We start from the raw sequence: 17,147 nt of genomic DNA, 5'->3' as shown, positions 1-17,147 counted from the left end.
TTTAAAAGCATAAATACTTGATTTACATGTATAAAAACAAGTCATTCTTACATGCTTCTTGAATGGGTACTACTTAGCGTTTCTGATCAACCAATTCGGAATTTCTATAATTTGCAGAAAAATGAATTCCTTGCATTATTCTTATTCCTGTACTCAGTTAATTTCTAATCCTATGGTTAACCATCAATTCATTTGTATGTCTCATTGAAATGTATATCAAAGATAGTCGGTTTTTCTTACATTGTAAAGTGCAAGTTTATAACTGCTTATGAAAAAAGTGCCAGTGCCTAATTCATACAGTACTTTTTATCATACAGTGCTAGTGCTTAGGTTTACTATGGTTGGATATTCGTCTGACCCCCGTCTCCCATTTTACAGTACTAGACTTTTAAAGTGCAAGTGCTTCACAGTATATTGTTCTTACAAAAACCAAAAGATACTTTTCATATACTTCACTTTACGCTTAATAAACACGTATGTTCCAAACAGTTATCCTAACTAGCAGTCCTATATTTCATGGTATTGTGCCTTATTTATCTCAAGATAAACTAAAGTGCAAGGGCTCGACAGTGTAGTATTTATGCACCGACCAAAATTGCACTACATATGTCACAATGCCTCTCTATACATTATGATAAAAGCATTTCAAAGCTGCCTAGGATCTATAAATTAAAAATCTACCGAATAAAAAATAGTCAGTCAAGTGCAATTTTCCTTGTTATCAAGTGCCAATAATCTTCGTTATTCGTCTTTATAAAAATATCTTTAAAACACATGGTTCCATTGTGTGCAGGCTCTCTCGTATTTCTTTTAATTACATCATCTCTTCAACTTAAGCAGGTAAACACATCCTCATCTATATTTAACCCCTGAGGTTCCTTGCTATTGAACTCTAGTATAAAATATGTCTCTAGCTTCCTGAGTTCCTTTTCCCAATCTCCTCCTCTTCTTTTTTGGGGGATTTCTGCTATGCAGCTATACTGGAGACTTGAGGGATTACTTTGATGATGTATTTCGAAGTGTCTAGCAATCGGATAGGTCCTATCCTGATTAACGATTGCTCTTCAGTGTTGCAGAATTCTTTTGTATACAGGTAGGGTAGTACTCACTATATAGATTTTTAAGCAGGGACATTGCAATAAATATACCACAAAGCTTGATCTACATGTTAAAAATCCTTTAACTGTGATGGTTTTATTAAAAAATGTCGTAAAAGGCGTGCGATTCAAACCATGTTGGCACGCCTTACATTTAAGACATTTTCTAAAACCCATTTTATGTTGCAACCAAGTGGGGGCTCCCCTCCCCTTTCCTGAAATTCACTTTTTACCATTAGATCTTTTAATGATTTGGACTTCCTATATGTTATATTAGGATGTTTACTTACTCTCGGACCTAATATTGGATCCTCTTTAACCAGATGCCAATGCTACCTTAAAATTGATTTTATCTCTTTATGTTCAGATAAACCTATGGTTTCCCTATCCCTTTTTAGATTTTTTCAATTGGGTCTTAGAGGGTTCAAATAACACTTTTTGCCTTTCTAACTTTCTAGCTTCAGTGGCTCCTCCTTTTATGACATTAAGTGGGGATCCTCTCTGGACGAACCTGTCCGTCATTTCCTGTCCTATTTTACAGTAGTCATCCTGATTACTACATGCTCTCCGAGCTCTGTAAAATTCTCCAAATGGTATACTCCTTATTAAAGGTGCAGGATGAGCATGGAGAATAGTATTGCCCTATATTATATATAGATATATATCTCATAGGGCTGGGAGATCTTGAAAAGCTGATGCTGCATTAGAACGATCAGAGACATCTTTTGAAAATCTGGGGATCACATCTGTCATGCCCCAGCAAGATCATACCAGGAGAATGGTCACATACTTTAACATATATTTATGTATTTGTAAGGTACAAAACAGATCAATTCATTGTATGCACCAACAGTAAAACAACACCAAGAAGTATCTCCGTACTATAGTATAACATTTGAGCACTAAATAGCAACAAATGAACCAAGGTAAAAGAACAAAACACTAAGAAATAACAGCATGAATAGAAGATAAAAATACCAGTTACAAACATTGTGGTAATTGATCTGAAAGTGTGCTGCATCCTGCTAAACAGGCCCAGCACCAGTGTTCTTTCCATCAAACTGTAAATATTAAGTTGTACACCCAATTGACAAGTACTTTTACACCCCTGTAAGACCCTAATACAGGCTTACCTATTGTGCGATCCTGAGTGACACGAGTAAAATCGAAGTCTGCTGGTCTGCTATGTCAGCCCAGCAGCTTTGATCCTGCAAACACCATGTGTGACAGGGTCACCTCACTGCAATTAATATATGTCAATCACCCCTAAGTTAGGCCTCCTAAAGCCCAGGAGACAGGGTGCATTATATTACCTGTGTGAAAGTATATGTGCAAGTATATACTGTCCTGTGGTAGCTTTCTAAATGTAATTCTACAGCAAGTGGCCAGCAGTACCATGGGCTGGCATTAGCACATTACCTATATGTCCACCTCCATGATGGGCCAGCCGATTTCTTTCATGTTTGGTGTCAAACACCATGCTTTTGAACCCCTGACACACTGGTGATGTCTAGGTTTAACCCGCATGTACCCATGTGGCACTTTAGATAACGCCCACCTAGTTTAACCAGTGTTCCTGTGCCTTTGTGGGCTTTTTCGAAGTTTTGCCACCAAGACAGAAGTCTGACCTCATGCTAGGAAGTGTGTGCCGCTCCCAGAGGTCAGAGATAAAGATCTGAGTGAGCAGGAGAGGACCCCACCCACACAGGATGGCTAGCGGCTAGTGTATTACACCGGTGTGGCGGTGAACCTCAAAGGAGTCACTCGTACCACTGGACAAAGGAACTGTACCTCACTCGAGGACAAAACCTCTCCCTGCCCCAGGCACTGTTTTTCGCAGGCAGGCAGGAAATTAGCTATGAAAGAGGGCGTCCACCTCCACCAGGCTGACCACACCTCTAGGGGCTGGAAGCTGTGGTGCACGACAGAGGATGGTTTCTGGCATCTTGAATTTAGGTCAGAAATCAGGTTCTGACTAGTTTTAGTGACATATACCCAAAGGTTGTCGTCACTACTGAGGCAGTTTAGCCGCAGGACTAGATGCCCTTTGGCTACTATTCCTCACACCCACTAACATCCTCTAAATGCAGGATTTAAGGGGCACCCTAGACACCAGAACCTTAGATTCGACGTGATATCAAGAAGATACCCATGTCCACGACAAGGCAGGACTCCACTAAGATAGGTGCTAAGCTCTGCACCTGCAACAGCCCCCCTGCAACTGCTGGTTTGCGCCTCGACCAAGGCAAGATACTGGTTCCACAAGGTACCCTTTCTTAAAGCTCCAGACTTCACAAGAGCTCTCTTGAGCTAGAGAAACTAGCCCCCTGCAATCGGCAGGCACAAACAGCAAAGTCCATGACCTGGAAGCCTTGCACCCAGAGCTGCCCGGCATGGGTGCTTAAAGTCCTTGTGCAGGTGGCTTCTGGGAACTGTAGTCCCAAACCTCAATGAGGCTCAGCTTTCTGTGAGGTTCCCCTGGATGTTTGGATAAAGATTTCCTCAACCGGAGTGCTTGCAGGTGCCAAGGTTTGTTGGTGGTCAGTCCAACTACCACATGCTGTACTTGACATATCAAGAGAAAAGATTCATCTTCTTAAACGACCAACCACTCCTGTGGCTCCAACGTAAATATCTTGCATTTGTTTTTGCCCTTTCTTGGCACACCTGCCAGCTCCTCTGGCCGTGGATCTGGTTTAGCACCACGGGTTGCCAAGAGCACCTCTGCATCCGAGTCCCCCGAACCCGGTAGATAGGATCGGCTGGAGGCTCTTGGTCCAGGGCTAGCTCCTTGCTTTGCTTTGCTCAACTCACCCCACAAGTACCTGTTTGCTAAGGTAACCATTTCAAAACTGCGAGTCTGATTGACAGCTCCATTTGACAGCTGAAAGTGTACCTCTGTACTCCATTTCCTTGAGCCAGGTAAAATCGTGCTAGCTGTTGTGAACTGGTCTAAGGACTCCTAGAACTAGTTTCAAGCTGCCTCCGCAGTCCAGCTGGCGCCCCTCCCTGCGGGCGCCGGGTAGTGGCTGCCGCTCTCACAGGATTTGATGACAGAATTTGACTATTTCTTCTCTACCAGGGAATAGAAGAGCGGGGTGGCTTAGGTGGACTGGACTGGACTGGACTGGACTGGGACTAGGACTATAGACTAAGGCTTATAGCTGCGGCTTAAACTTGGGCTTGAGCTAAAACAGACTTCGGCTGAGGCGGTGGCCGTAATCCCCCTCTGGCTTTCCCCCCCCTTTATCCTCTGACCCACCACCTCCTTTTTAGGTCTCGCTGAGCCCAGCGCATGCGCTGGCTTGGAGAGACATTTTGTATGTTGGTTTTCAAAGTGCTGCTGGCTGGACTAGCGCTTGCGTTCACACGACCGTGCACGCACGAACCACTAGCCTTCAGCAGCACATTGAAAACTCGTGCGTCATCGCGATCACTTTTGCTTTCAGAGCGATCGCGATGACGCACACTTTCAATGCTTGTTTTAATTACCTCCTGCCACCGGGGGCCATGCTGTAGGTTTCAGCAGGGCACCCGCATTTATATATTTTTATTATTATTAATGGCGGCTGCACTTGAATGTGGCTTGCCCAACCTTTACCTTTGCAGCACGGCACTGGCAGCCTGCTGCGCTGCTTACCAAGAGCTTACAATATTGAAAAAATAGACATTGGCGTGCCTTGCCTTTCTTTCCTTCGGCGCAGCTGGCTAAAGTCGATTTTTTTCATTCTTGAAAGCTTTTAGTAAGCAGCGCGGCACACGCAACGTGCTGCTCTACTTACCAAAGGTTAACAATATTGAAAAAATAGACTTTGGCAAGCCGCCCCTTTCTTTTCTCTATTTTATCAATATTGTAAGATTTTAATAAGCAGCGCTGCACAAGAACTGTGCTGCGCTGCTTACCAAAAGCTTACAATATTGAAAAAAATAGACTTTGTCAAGCCATGCCACCAGAGGCTGTACTCAAACCTTATCCCAGAAAGCTCTCACGTTTCAGGAAGGTTACACCGTAAGTGATGGTACCTTGGACCTACTGAACACAGCAGCCGTGTTCTATACAAAATATACCTATAGGCTTGCCCTACCTCTGGCATGAAACAAGCGGTCCGCTGCCCACCGCACCTGACCTGTATTGAGGAGGTGGACGCTCCAACTGGTGCCACAGCGCTGCAGGGATAGACACTACAAACAGTCATTCAAACGTTCAAGTCATTTCACGTACGAGGGGACTCTGCCTGCACAGACTCTTGCCATATTAAAAGCACAGCCCCAGGGCAAATATGCTCTCCCAGCATAGCTATAGTATTAACATCTCTACCACATGTCCATACTTATTTTAAGAACCCTCCCATCTTACCCTTGTTATCAGGTGTTTGTTATAGCGTGCTCCGCATAGCCCCAGTATGCGTCAGTCTATATGTGGGCGTTCCTGCTGATGGTTTGGAATCAAACGCAGGGCAGTGGCAATGCAGATCAGTATGCAGCCACTGCTATCCTTTTAGCTTTATCCAACTCGGGGTTTCTTAGACAGCACATCCCTTTCATAAGCTATTTTTAAAATCCAGATGGTTATTTTTAATTTTTTTGCTTCCTATGAAATGTATATTGGTGATTCGCTACGCTCAGCATTTTATTATTAATTTTTCTTTTGTATCGAGCACATAAAGTTGTTAATTTTTTGTAAGTAAAGGGTAGGTTGGTGAAATTTGTATTAGCACTTCTCAAGATGCTTCACATGCAGCCAGTCAATATAAAATGGCCTGGTTCATTCCTGGGATTTCATTCTATAATTCTCTCTTCTAAATAGGACCCCCCTTTCTGTATTTTGTAGCACCAGCATGGAGATTTTGACACCCAAAGTTGATTTATTTTGCGGCAACCTTTCAGTATTTTATTTTACCAGTGTTCTTTCACTGTCAAAGCCTCACAGTCTCCTGCCATTAACTTACCCTGCAATCACCATCTTCAGCCATCACCATCCTCGGCAATCACATCTCTGTCAACTTGCTGCGCTGGTATTCTCTTCCTCTGCTACCATTCTCCTGTTATTCGCTTTCTTTGTCAACAGTTTTATGTAACCCCCCCCCCCCCCCTCATCTTTGACCCTTCCTTCCCTCTCATCCCCCTCTGCCATCATCCTCTCACTCCCCTGTTGTCACACTTCTCTGCCGTTGCCATGTTCGTTGAATTTTTTTATCCAACTTTGGAAGACTATGTAAGCACTTATATGCTGAATCCTTTTGCACATTTGGTGGCAGCCTTTCTTATACTGCATGCAGCTTGTCTTCTGCTGTGTGCAATACATTTCTAAACTTTGGTAGCCTTTGGGTAATACTATTTGAAATCCTGACCTATATATTCACAGTGCTTTCAGTTGCGGGCTGGACCCTCATAGCACTATAATACATACATATTACTATTCCCCAGCCTGCCAACCATGATTCAAATCAGTGACCCTCCGGATACACACACAAAATTTTAAGTCATTGCATTACCAACTGAGCTTTCCTAGCAGAGCCATTTATTTACCACACATAAGCATAACTCACATTTATTTGTTATTCGGTACGAGTGCCTTACATGTTATGTGCAGTTACATGTAGGCCAAAGGCCAACACAATTAGTTCCTGAATATGGCAAGATCAATTGCAAGTTGTGAGAATAACGCGTCCTCTTATTGTGTAATATGTGCTTCCTCTGATACAATCATTTTTATGTTCGGATACCCTGCTTTTATAAGTGTGTACACCTTAGAAGGCAAAATGCACATACTGTTGCAAATTAGTGATTACAGTCTATTAGCGGAAAAAAGGATACACTTCTACCAGTTATCTATCCACAGTAAGATGAGAGAATAAGTATTGGTAATGCAATAGGTCTCACATTTGCGAGAGTTTGAGCTATTGGCATTGTAGATAACAATGCCTTTTAATTTGTATATTTAAAAAACCTGCAAGTGGTGCATAAAAACACACTGCCTACTTATAATCCTTGCTTACGAGAAGCAAGGCTGGCAGTAAAAGAGGCGCAGTTACTGCCAGCCTTGTTTCTCGTAAGCAACAACTGTAAGTAACAAGCATTAAAAATGCAATAGGTCTTGCCTTTCATTAAGTTAAAGCCATTTGCTTTGCTATAGAATCCCATTAGCAAAGCAAATGGCTTTAACTGAATCAAAGGCGAGACCTATTGCATTTTCAATACTTGTTATTGTCATGTATGTATGTGTGTCAGAGAACATGAGGACTCTGCCTCTTTCCATGCTATGGTTTTCAGGTCAGCAGTAGGATTGTTAATGTAGAAAATGTTGATTCTCTAAATGCCTCAACATATGAGTATTCCCCATCATGACTAATAGGGATCATTATTGATTACTGGTTAAGCTTGAGGTACTTATGAACACACAATTTCCCCTGTTTTTATTCTATTGGTATTTTATGGACTGATTTTGCTGGGCCTCTGTTAGTGCCTAAGGTTCTAAGATTCTGGGTCTACCAGTTATCAAGATTAATACCCGCCATCTTCTTGTGGTTAGCATGTATTTGCACCATGGCTTCCGATGATATAGTCCCTGCCAAGATCATATTCTGTAGACACCTTATTAAAAAGAGATCAGCATATTCAAGGAGGAAATCGGTTCTTTTGCTGCACTGGTGATCAAGAGAGTGCCAGAAAAATAAAATACCCTGAATACTTCTGAGTGAGTGGATGTGGTAAATGAACCCCTCATTCATTCGGGAGATTGTGTCCACTGAGGGAAGGGAATTCTGAAATTGCACTCCTTCCTTTTCTCCATCCTTCTTTCGGCCTTTTGTCCTTCCTTTTAACCTCCTCCTTTCTGTCTTTTTATAACTCGTTTCCTTCCTTCTTGAGGTCATTTTGGTACCTTTTCCATCCACCCATCCGTCCATCCATCTATTCAGCCATCCATCCATTGTACCTTCCTTCTTTCTTTCATCCTGCCACTCTATTTTCTCCTCCAGCCATACTTTCAGTCTTCTCTCCGGTCACCCTTCTATACACCCACTATCCATCCTTAATGTTATCCATCCCTCCATCCTGCTCTCCAGTCATCAAACTCTGCATCCATCTCGCTATCCGTCGATGTTCTCTACATCCTTACTCCCAATCCTCTCTACAGTCATCCATACACCCTATCTCAATCTTTCTGGACATACCTCCTTCTCTTCACACCCCACCCCCCCCCCCCCCCCCCACCTCCCAGCTTTCCTTCCACTGCCATAGATCATACTACAAAAGCTTTTTAGAAGCCAAATCTCCATTCAGTCAAAGGAGCCATAAACAATGTAAGCCTTTCACATTACAGAGGGATTGCCCAGTGACACCGCCCCTCCACCCCCTCAATCCAGAGGCTGCAGTGCGGGGTAATGAAGCCCCAGATGAGGTACAATTGTTTGCAGCATCGTAAATTGCTGTCAGCACACTATTATGTACAAGCGGGAAGAAGGCTGCAGAGAGTGACATTGCAGGGCTGGTGATAATGCGCGGTCTCTCATCCTCCCAGTGCCTGGGTCAAATGTCTCATTTTAAAATTACCAGCAGAGAGACCCTAGTCTCTGTGCGGGAAACGACTTGACACTTGTAAAAAAAATTCAGTAAGAAATTCAAGCACACTGGTGGCGCACCAACCTACAAGACCAATAGTAGTGGCTTTATGAAAATGACGAGGGTCACCTACAATTCCTACTACTACCGGTGTAACTGTCCACAACCAGCAGGGCGTGGGGACCCACCCCCATTTCACATCCAGCAGAACAAAGAACAAGCATTGGCAAAGCCACTAGGTCTTGACTATGTAACATTTTTTGGCTTTGCTAATGATTTTTAGTTATGTTGCAAATGGCTGAAAGTAATGTAAACAAGCATTGGCATAGCCAATAGGTCGCGCCTTTGGGAATTTATACGTGTTTAGCCATGCAACGGTTGATGTTGTAATTGTAAATTGATACTTGTATAGCGCACTACTCACCCGCAAGGGTCTCAAGGCGCTTGTACGAATACCTCTGTGGAACCCATCCTGGCTTTCCCTGTGAGGCGTCCACTCCTGGGCACCCCCAAGGTGGAGGACAGGCATCCTTAGCGTTGTGGGGGCCGTTGTGGAGATTAAGCAAGCTATTGCCCAGAGTTGCAGAGTGGGACTCCATGATTGGAATGGCACCGAGGCGAGAATTATCAGGTCCGTGGAATTTTTGAGCCCAAGACCCGCCGAGGCGGGGAATTGAACCCTGGTCCCGGGCTAGACCTCTGCATCAGGGTCTGCCGCTCTAATCATTGAGCCACACTTCTCCACATGTTGTTGCACCAAGAATATTGTGCTGCATAACTAAATACTTATAAGGTCCCAAAAGCGAGACCTATTGGCTATGCCAATGTTTCTTTTCTAATACCACAGCACCCCTCTGCTCCAGGCGAGTCCGGGCGACTGTACTGGCTGGCACTCCTTGCTTCCTTGTCCCCAGAGCCCCTGTATCCCTGTTCCCTGAAACTGCTGTCTCAGGCCTGAAAGAGGGAAAGAGGACAGAGGCTGACGCTGAAAGAAGCTCCCCACCGGGCTAAAGAGCTAGAGGCTGGCGAAGGGCCCGGGGCACAAATGGCTCCGTGAAAGAAAGAGCGGACCCGTGAGCCTGCAGAGAGCTGCTGAGAGCCTGAAACCACCCGGCACAGACGCAGTGAGCGTATAATGTAGAAGTTGTACAAACTTCCTGCAGTAATCCACATGAACCGTCCGTAGATGCAACCAAATGCCCATCAGTTGTTGACCTTTTATCGGATGTCATTTGCCCATAATTCTAACACTTCTGGGTCGCTCATGGCCTATAAACAAAGAGGCTCTTGAGTTACCTTCACTCGTGGTGTAAGCCTCCCACTGGAATGTAATAAAAATCTGGCGTATGACTTCCTTTATTGATGGCTGTGACTGTATCCTCTCAAGTGCATTTACTAAAAGACAAAGAAACATAGGCAATAAATATGGGCACAAAGTCGTAAACATCGTAATAGTTCACATTTAAGCCTCTTATTTTTATTCTGTCTGCTTTCAGAATTTTTTTTATCTCCATTTAGAAAGTGTGAAGCTCTTAGACATGTAAAGAAATGCTGGCTTTCTAGGCTGACATTTTTTACAATTATTTTCAAGTATGGACACTGCCATAATATCATGGACGCTCAATGTATAAGTTTTTTTTTTTTTTTTTTTTAGGTGTTGGGCAATATAGTCAATATATGGATCACCATGTTGTTTAGTCTTGTTGATCCTTTAGTGTCTGCAACTGCAGTTATGTTTTATGTAAGTAAAGATAAGATGGGGGATCAGATACTATAAAAACACAGGTATCTTACCAAAGGTTAGAACAACTTCACACTAGGACTTTGAAGTTGGAAGTCTACCCATTTTTCGGCCGTTTTTCATTTTCTAGACAACGCTCTGACAGAATAGTTGAGCTGCTATAGTTCTAGCAAAAACAGGTATGCTGTGCGATCCATGTTAAGAAACTCGAAACATGGGCTTGCTATTTACTGCTTCTGCTAAAATGTAGCTTGGTGCCTAAAAATAGCTTCGCAGTGTTAGTATGTTAAGAACCTTTTAACCATGATAGAAATGTTCTTGCTGTTTTCACTGACCATGACCTGCATCACTGCATTTCTGTTTGCATTCTGTGTGGTTACAGTTCACATTTTATGCACTAGACTAGGACTTTAAAATAAAAAAAATTAAAGTACCTCTCTTATTGCTTGGTGCTGTTTTGAGTGTGTTTTCAACCATGAAAGAGGGTTTAGTGTTCTACTGTGTCCGTGACTCCTGTGGGATTAATTGTTACCATCAAACATTTCCTATGCAGCATTGCTTAACAGATTGTGTATAGGGGTAGTCCATTGGATTTCTAATTTGTTTTGATGCATTAGGACAGTAAGATTTCTAAGCCCCTGGCGCAAGAACTCAGTCAATGCACCGTTTGAAACTGAGAGTTATTCTGTCAATGTACATTGTGGTTGTACTATTGTCAATAAAATCAATACCAATTTAATATTGAAAAAAATATCCTGCCCCTATGGCTCTCTTGGGGCGAGGGGTCACAGGGGTATCAGTAAATAATAAAAGAAATTACCTGTATATCTGGCAAGGGCATACAGTGAACCGAATTGCACTTTTAGCTACACTCCTGCAGTCAACTAAAGTAAATTAGCTGTCCCTAAATAATAACTGTTATTACTTGTTTAAATAAAGCTTGCAACCACAGTTTTTACGGTTTAGTAGTTTTGCAAATAAGAAGTTGTTAATATTTTCCAACTTAATAATGATCTTTTTATTAACCTTGGGAGTATGAAGTGTTGCCATGGTTCCAACCTGTGGCCTGCTACTCATAAAACGTTTTTAGCTGTGAGTACTCAAATCTTAGGGATATGTGGCCAACCTTTATGATTCAATGTAACTTGTTTTTCTGTGTCCACTCTTCAAGGCCACCACCATCTGCTTGAACAGCAGGAAATCATCGTTCAACCTCCAGATAGACTTCAGGACTCAACCACAGCTGTGCACATCTGCAAACACACACCATATGGTGCTCTCTAGTAATGATTCCTCTTCCTGAGGACGGAAAATGTATAGTATGATAATCTCTATTCACCTGCTGAGTCCTTAGTGACTCATAGTTAACATTATTCACCATGGGATTCCCCCTCTGATTTATCCCAGAACACAAAGTTTCAAGAAAATGATTTTTTCGTTTTCAATTCAGTCATTAGACAGTAAACCTGCCAAGGTAGGTCGCATTCTTACCTTGTTTATAAATAGCCACTCTGCTATCACACAGTACATTTGGTTGAGATATCACTTAAACCGTGCACTAAACAAAGAAAGCAAGACTTGTGCCCCTATGTAACAACACTATGACACTGCTACTTTAAATGATCTTATGCAAGCTCCCTTAATACCTCTCAAAAGCAATTAAAGATTTTCAGAAGAAGTTTCCAGTGCAGATCTGGGACTAAAGCATCAGTTTCCATGTAGGTAAACCTCTTTCTGCTAAAAACAAACAAAAAAGTGTGAATTGCTTTAGAGCCCAGTCCACTAATTTGATGCATGTTGTATGAAATCCTGAAATAACCCTATCATTTTATATAAGTGCGTTTCCGGTTAGTGTTAATAATGCAAAATTAAACACAACTATGTTACCTTTCATTATGTTTGTTGCTTTCATGAAAATATGCAAAGCTCCATTGCAGACTTCCCCGTAAAACTATGAATATTAGAAATGTGGGCTAATTCATTAAAAGGTGAAAGGGACAATTTTTCTGAACCATTTGCTAAATGTAATTCTATTATTTTCTACTTGGGAAATTATTTTCTAATAATGTGCACACAATTAATTTTTTTACTTCATTTTTGTTTGTTATCAGATGGAGTTGGTGCAGCTTCAAAATATTCCCCCTCAGCTTGCGAAGGAAATGGAGAAGATTAACCACAAAATTATGTATGGTTCACATTTTGTCTGCTAAAATACTTCTTATTGTTTTTGTAATTTTACCTAAATAAAATGTTGGTTGAATACTCAATCAAGTAAAAGCAAGCACAATCAAAGTAAAAGCAAATAGATGTAATCGGTTTACCGTGAATCAAATATCATGAATTAATTGATACCAGAACTTTACATACGCTTGGATGCAATGTGTCAAAATACTGTTGGTTCACAGTAATACATTAGCTGTGCAACTCAACACATTTTAAAGAAAAAAAATCGTAAATCGGAATTGTTGTTTCTTTGAGTTCTTCTTTAATAGCTATTGAGAGACTGGGTTATTTACAAAATGTGAATGATTTAGTCTAGTGTGAGCTATTTTCACCTTTTCTACTAGAATTAACTCAATTTTGTCAAGTTACATGTTTAAATCTGTTCTGTTCTTTTTTTGTAAATTAGCGAGTTGGTTTCATTATTTTGTATTGAAAATGTTACCTTAATTAGAATCATTCATAACAAAAGATATGTTTTATGTAAAACATGAGGAAGCAAGATGGCGGCCACGCTGATGGCCGGTTGAGCAGGTGGCTCCTCTCCTCGACTCTGTTAAAGGGATTCTGTGACCAGCCTAGATCTGCTTAGGCGAACGAAACGAATCGTAATAAAATACTGATGCTTTGGCGGATATTATTACTACCTGAGCCCCCTTACCGGTTGTGTAATTCGGTCTCCAACGGTAGCTATCTTCTGGTGCTTGGGTACGGAAAGTACGGAGCTTGGGCTATGGCGTCCAAAGCTGCAGCTCGCTCATTGAGACCAAAGGTGGCTGCATCTTTGACTGGGACTCCGGTCAAAACTCGACTTGCTACTGCTGCTCAAAGTAAAACATCGCGCGGTGGTGAAGATCCCCGGAGGCACAATCAATCTTCTGCAGCTCTCGTACCGGGGGCGGCGAACCAGGTGCCAGCGGCTGCCGGTGCTGGAACACTCAAAGCCGCGACCCAGGCTGTACCGGCAATATTTAAGCCGAGAGTTAACAAAAAGAAACGCCAGGAGGAGGCTGAAGTGCGGGCTTTCAATGGTGGCAATGTTTCAGACACTCAGTGCGCACCGTCCTTCTCTGTATGTATGGACGACACAATACAGGGGTGCACAGAAAACTCAACTCTTGCTTGGAGCAGGGTGAGTGAAATGATGGGGGTAACGGAAGGCAGTACTTATATTTTGACTCATCCTCATTCTGGAGTTTCGCAGAGCGGTGAGCCTGCAATTGTGTCTGTATCCAGTGGCACTCTGGGAGTTGAACTAACCCTTGGAAACTACAAGTGTGTAGCCCAGTGTTACTTCAGCGGGTGCTGTCGTCAATGGTATTGTTTTATCTGATTCCGCCCTTATGGTCATGGCCGAAAATGAAAGGGCTGGTGCTGTGACGACATCCGTGGCTGCTGGTGACCAGATTCACCCGGAGCTATGTGAGGTACCTGACAAAGTTTCCAATGCCGATGACTTTTTCTCCTTGTCCGACCATTCTTCAGCCGAGAGCCTTGTAAAAGACTGGCTTGTGGGAGTGAGTTCTGGCGATGAAGAAGATGATGATGAGGCAAAGATCTTGATGGCATCAGCTGGTAGGGCTCTAGAGAATGTATCTAGTGGCATGAACTTGGTGGAAGGGGTAAGCCCGCCTGGGTCAGATGCATCACTTTCCTGGGATTATCAGAGTTTGCCAAATACAGTGGCTCCCCCTTCAGTCTCTGTCATCTGTACCTGTTGGTGCTATTAGGAGTGATAATGGAGAGATAACATTGGCAACAATTTACGATTTGATTGTGGCACATAGGGCAGAAACTCAGGCTGAGAGCAAACGCACACAGAATGCATCTAAAAAATTGCAAAATTCGATACGGAGGGTGGTGAAGATGTGTGCTGATGTCTCTAATAGAATCAATGATGCCGAGACCCGGATTTCTGCCCTGGAGGACGACCTTATCATACAGAAAGAAACCACAGCCTCTCTTAAAGCACATCGCGATTACTTGCTGTGGAAATTATCTGACTTAGAGAATCGCTCAAGTCATAATAATCTTAGAATTTTGGGGGTTCCTGAAGGCAAAGAGGGCTCTGACCCCCGCAAGTTTGTAGTGGAATTGCTGGGCGAGGCTTTTCCGTAGCTCTCACAGTGGGATTGGCAGACAGAGGTACAGAGGGCTCATCGCTTTCCAGCTAATCAGAGAAAGATTGTGGGCCAGACTGTTCCCCTCCCGCGGGCTATTCTTATTTCATTAAATAATTCTTTGGCTCGCGAGGCACTTTTTGATCTGGCACGCCCTAATAAGAAAGGGCATGCGAAGGGTTGTGATTTTTTTGTTAGACCTGACTTCTGTCAGTCCACTGTTGATCTTCGTTGGAGACTACGGCAGTTAATTCCCCAGTTTCAGGCAAAAGGGGCTCCGGTTTATCTTCAGAATCCGGCCAAGTTGAAGATTATTGTAAAAGGGCGGACTCAGATGTTTTTGCTGAAGCGCCAGCCAAGGAATTTTTGCAGACTTTATGACTTTGTGATTCTAAAGTTTTGTTTGCTGGTGAATAGATTGGATTTGAGCCTCGATTTTTTTTTTTTTTTTTTTGTTTTGTTGTTTTTTTTGTTGTAACTAGCAAATGTGTTTATGAGATGATAAGTAGGCTTAGCATGGATCGTTTGGAGACGAGGGGAGGGGGGGTTGGGTACCTGACTCTACATCGTAAGGGACGATGGTCCCACTGCTTCATGGGGTTGGTAGGGTGGGGTTGGGTGGGGGAGGGGGGGTTTGTTTGGGGTGGGGGTTGGTTGCTCTGGGAGGGGAGGCGAAGGGGGATTTCGGGGGTGAAAAATTCAGCACTGTATGATTTCTCTGTGTTGGTACGGAGGTTTTTTCGATTACAGTGGTAACTTGAAATTCAACTGTAGTATCCTATTTTTTCTATGTGATTCTAATTTCGTGAGGAATGGCAAGGGTAAGTGGGGGAAAAGCACTGGAGGAGGGGTGGAGGCTTATTCGAAATGCCAAACTCATCTATATAAATGAACAAATTGGTAGTCTGTACTCTTAATATAAGAGGTTTGAATAATCCAAATAAGAGACAGGTCTTGGCCAAGGTAATCCAGGCGCTATCTTGGGATCTTCTTTGTTTGCAAGAGACACATATTTCATGGTCAAATAGGGGCTGGCTTAAGGCGCTGGGCATGGATCTGCTTGCATGCTCACGGCAGTCGGCCAACACTAGGGGTGTTGCTATTCTCTGTAAGAAGGGAGTAGTAACATCCAGGAAATGTAAGGAGAACAAATGGGGACGGTGGGCCATTATAGAAGCCATTTTTAATAACAAAAAGGCGTTTACTATTTGTACTCTGTATGGTCCAAATTTGGATGACCCAGAACTTTTTGATAAGATCAATTTAGAATTGTCTCTCTGGCCTCAACCTCTTATAATTTGTGGGGATTTCAATATACATCTGGATGGGGATTTTGATGTCGCCTCTAGCCAGGCTTATCACAGCAGGAAGTCAAGAGTTTATAAAAGTGTCCATAGATTGGTTTTGGATCAAGGACTTTCTGATGTCTGGAGCAGGCTTAATGCCGGTCAGGCAGGCTATACGTTTTTCTCAGCTCCCCATAAAAAACTGGTTCGATTGGAATTTTTTTTTGTTTCTTACACTATGTTGGGTGAGGTGTCCATATTTACTCTGCCGAGGTTTATCTCTGACCACAATCCCTTAGTTTTAGAGATTGAGTTTGAGAGGCTTACCCCACACATTTTTAACTGGACCTTTGATAGGAAATTGTTGCTAGATTTGGAGTATTGTAATCCTATCGGGGAATGGCTGCCCGGTTTTTTCCAGACTAATACGAAGTCTGCCCCAGAAGGGGTGGTTTGGGATGCGTTTAAGGCGGGACTCAGGGGGGAGACCCTGAGCTTCGCGGTGCAAAAACGCAAAACTATGAAGAAGATTATGGAAAAGCGCATCCTGGACCTTAGCACTGTGGAATGTGAGTTGGATAAAAAAAATAAGAGGGAGTGGATCTGACTCTGGTATTGAGAAAGCTTGCTATTAAAAGATCCTCAGTCTATCAGCAGTTTGCGGATGAGGTTGCCGCTAAATTTCAGCTCCATAAGAAAGAGTGCTATGAATATGGTGAGCAGGCTGGCAGAGTTCTTGCCAATCGATTGCGCCAAAAAGAGACACAAAGCAAAAATTATTAAAATCAAAGATATTCAGGGAATAGTTCAGGAATCTCCTCAAGGTGTGCGGAAAGCCTGTAAGGCCTTTTATGAGGATTTGTATTCTAATGAGGAAACAGATGAGGCGGATAGCTATTTAGCAGGGATCGCGACCTCTTCTCTATCAGAAGCACAGAAAGATATTTTATCGGAGACGATTACATGGGAAGAAGTGGAGGCGGCTCTCCTCTCACTTCCGCGTGGTAAGGCGATGGGTCTTGATAAGATCCCATTGGAGTTTTATATTACATTTAGGGAGGAACTGGGGGTAGAGTTATTGTCGCTATTTCAGCAGGCCTTTGAAGGTATCCCCCCGGAT

The 17,147-nt window shown here is 42.9% G+C and overlaps 1 protein-coding gene across 1 annotated transcript in view; it reads left to right on the top strand.

Moving 5' to 3' along the window:
• Positions 1 to 17,147, top strand: part of CCDC146 (coiled-coil domain containing 146) — a 1,030,007-nt gene that overhangs the window by 499,663 nt on the left and 513,197 nt on the right. Inside the window, exon 7 of the mRNA XM_085654014.1 lies at positions 12,513 to 12,586. Coding sequence (XP_085510140.1) covers positions 12,513 to 12,586 — 74 coding nt within the window. The remainder of the gene's footprint in view (positions 1 to 12,512; positions 12,587 to 17,147) is intronic.

This window comes from Triturus cristatus, chromosome 4_1 (assembly GCF_964204655.1).
Source record: "Triturus cristatus chromosome 4_1, aTriCri1.1, whole genome shotgun sequence".
NCBI classification, from domain to species: Eukaryota; Metazoa; Chordata; class Amphibia; order Caudata; family Salamandridae; genus Triturus; species Triturus cristatus.
This window is presented reverse-complemented; position numbering and strand designations above follow the sequence as displayed.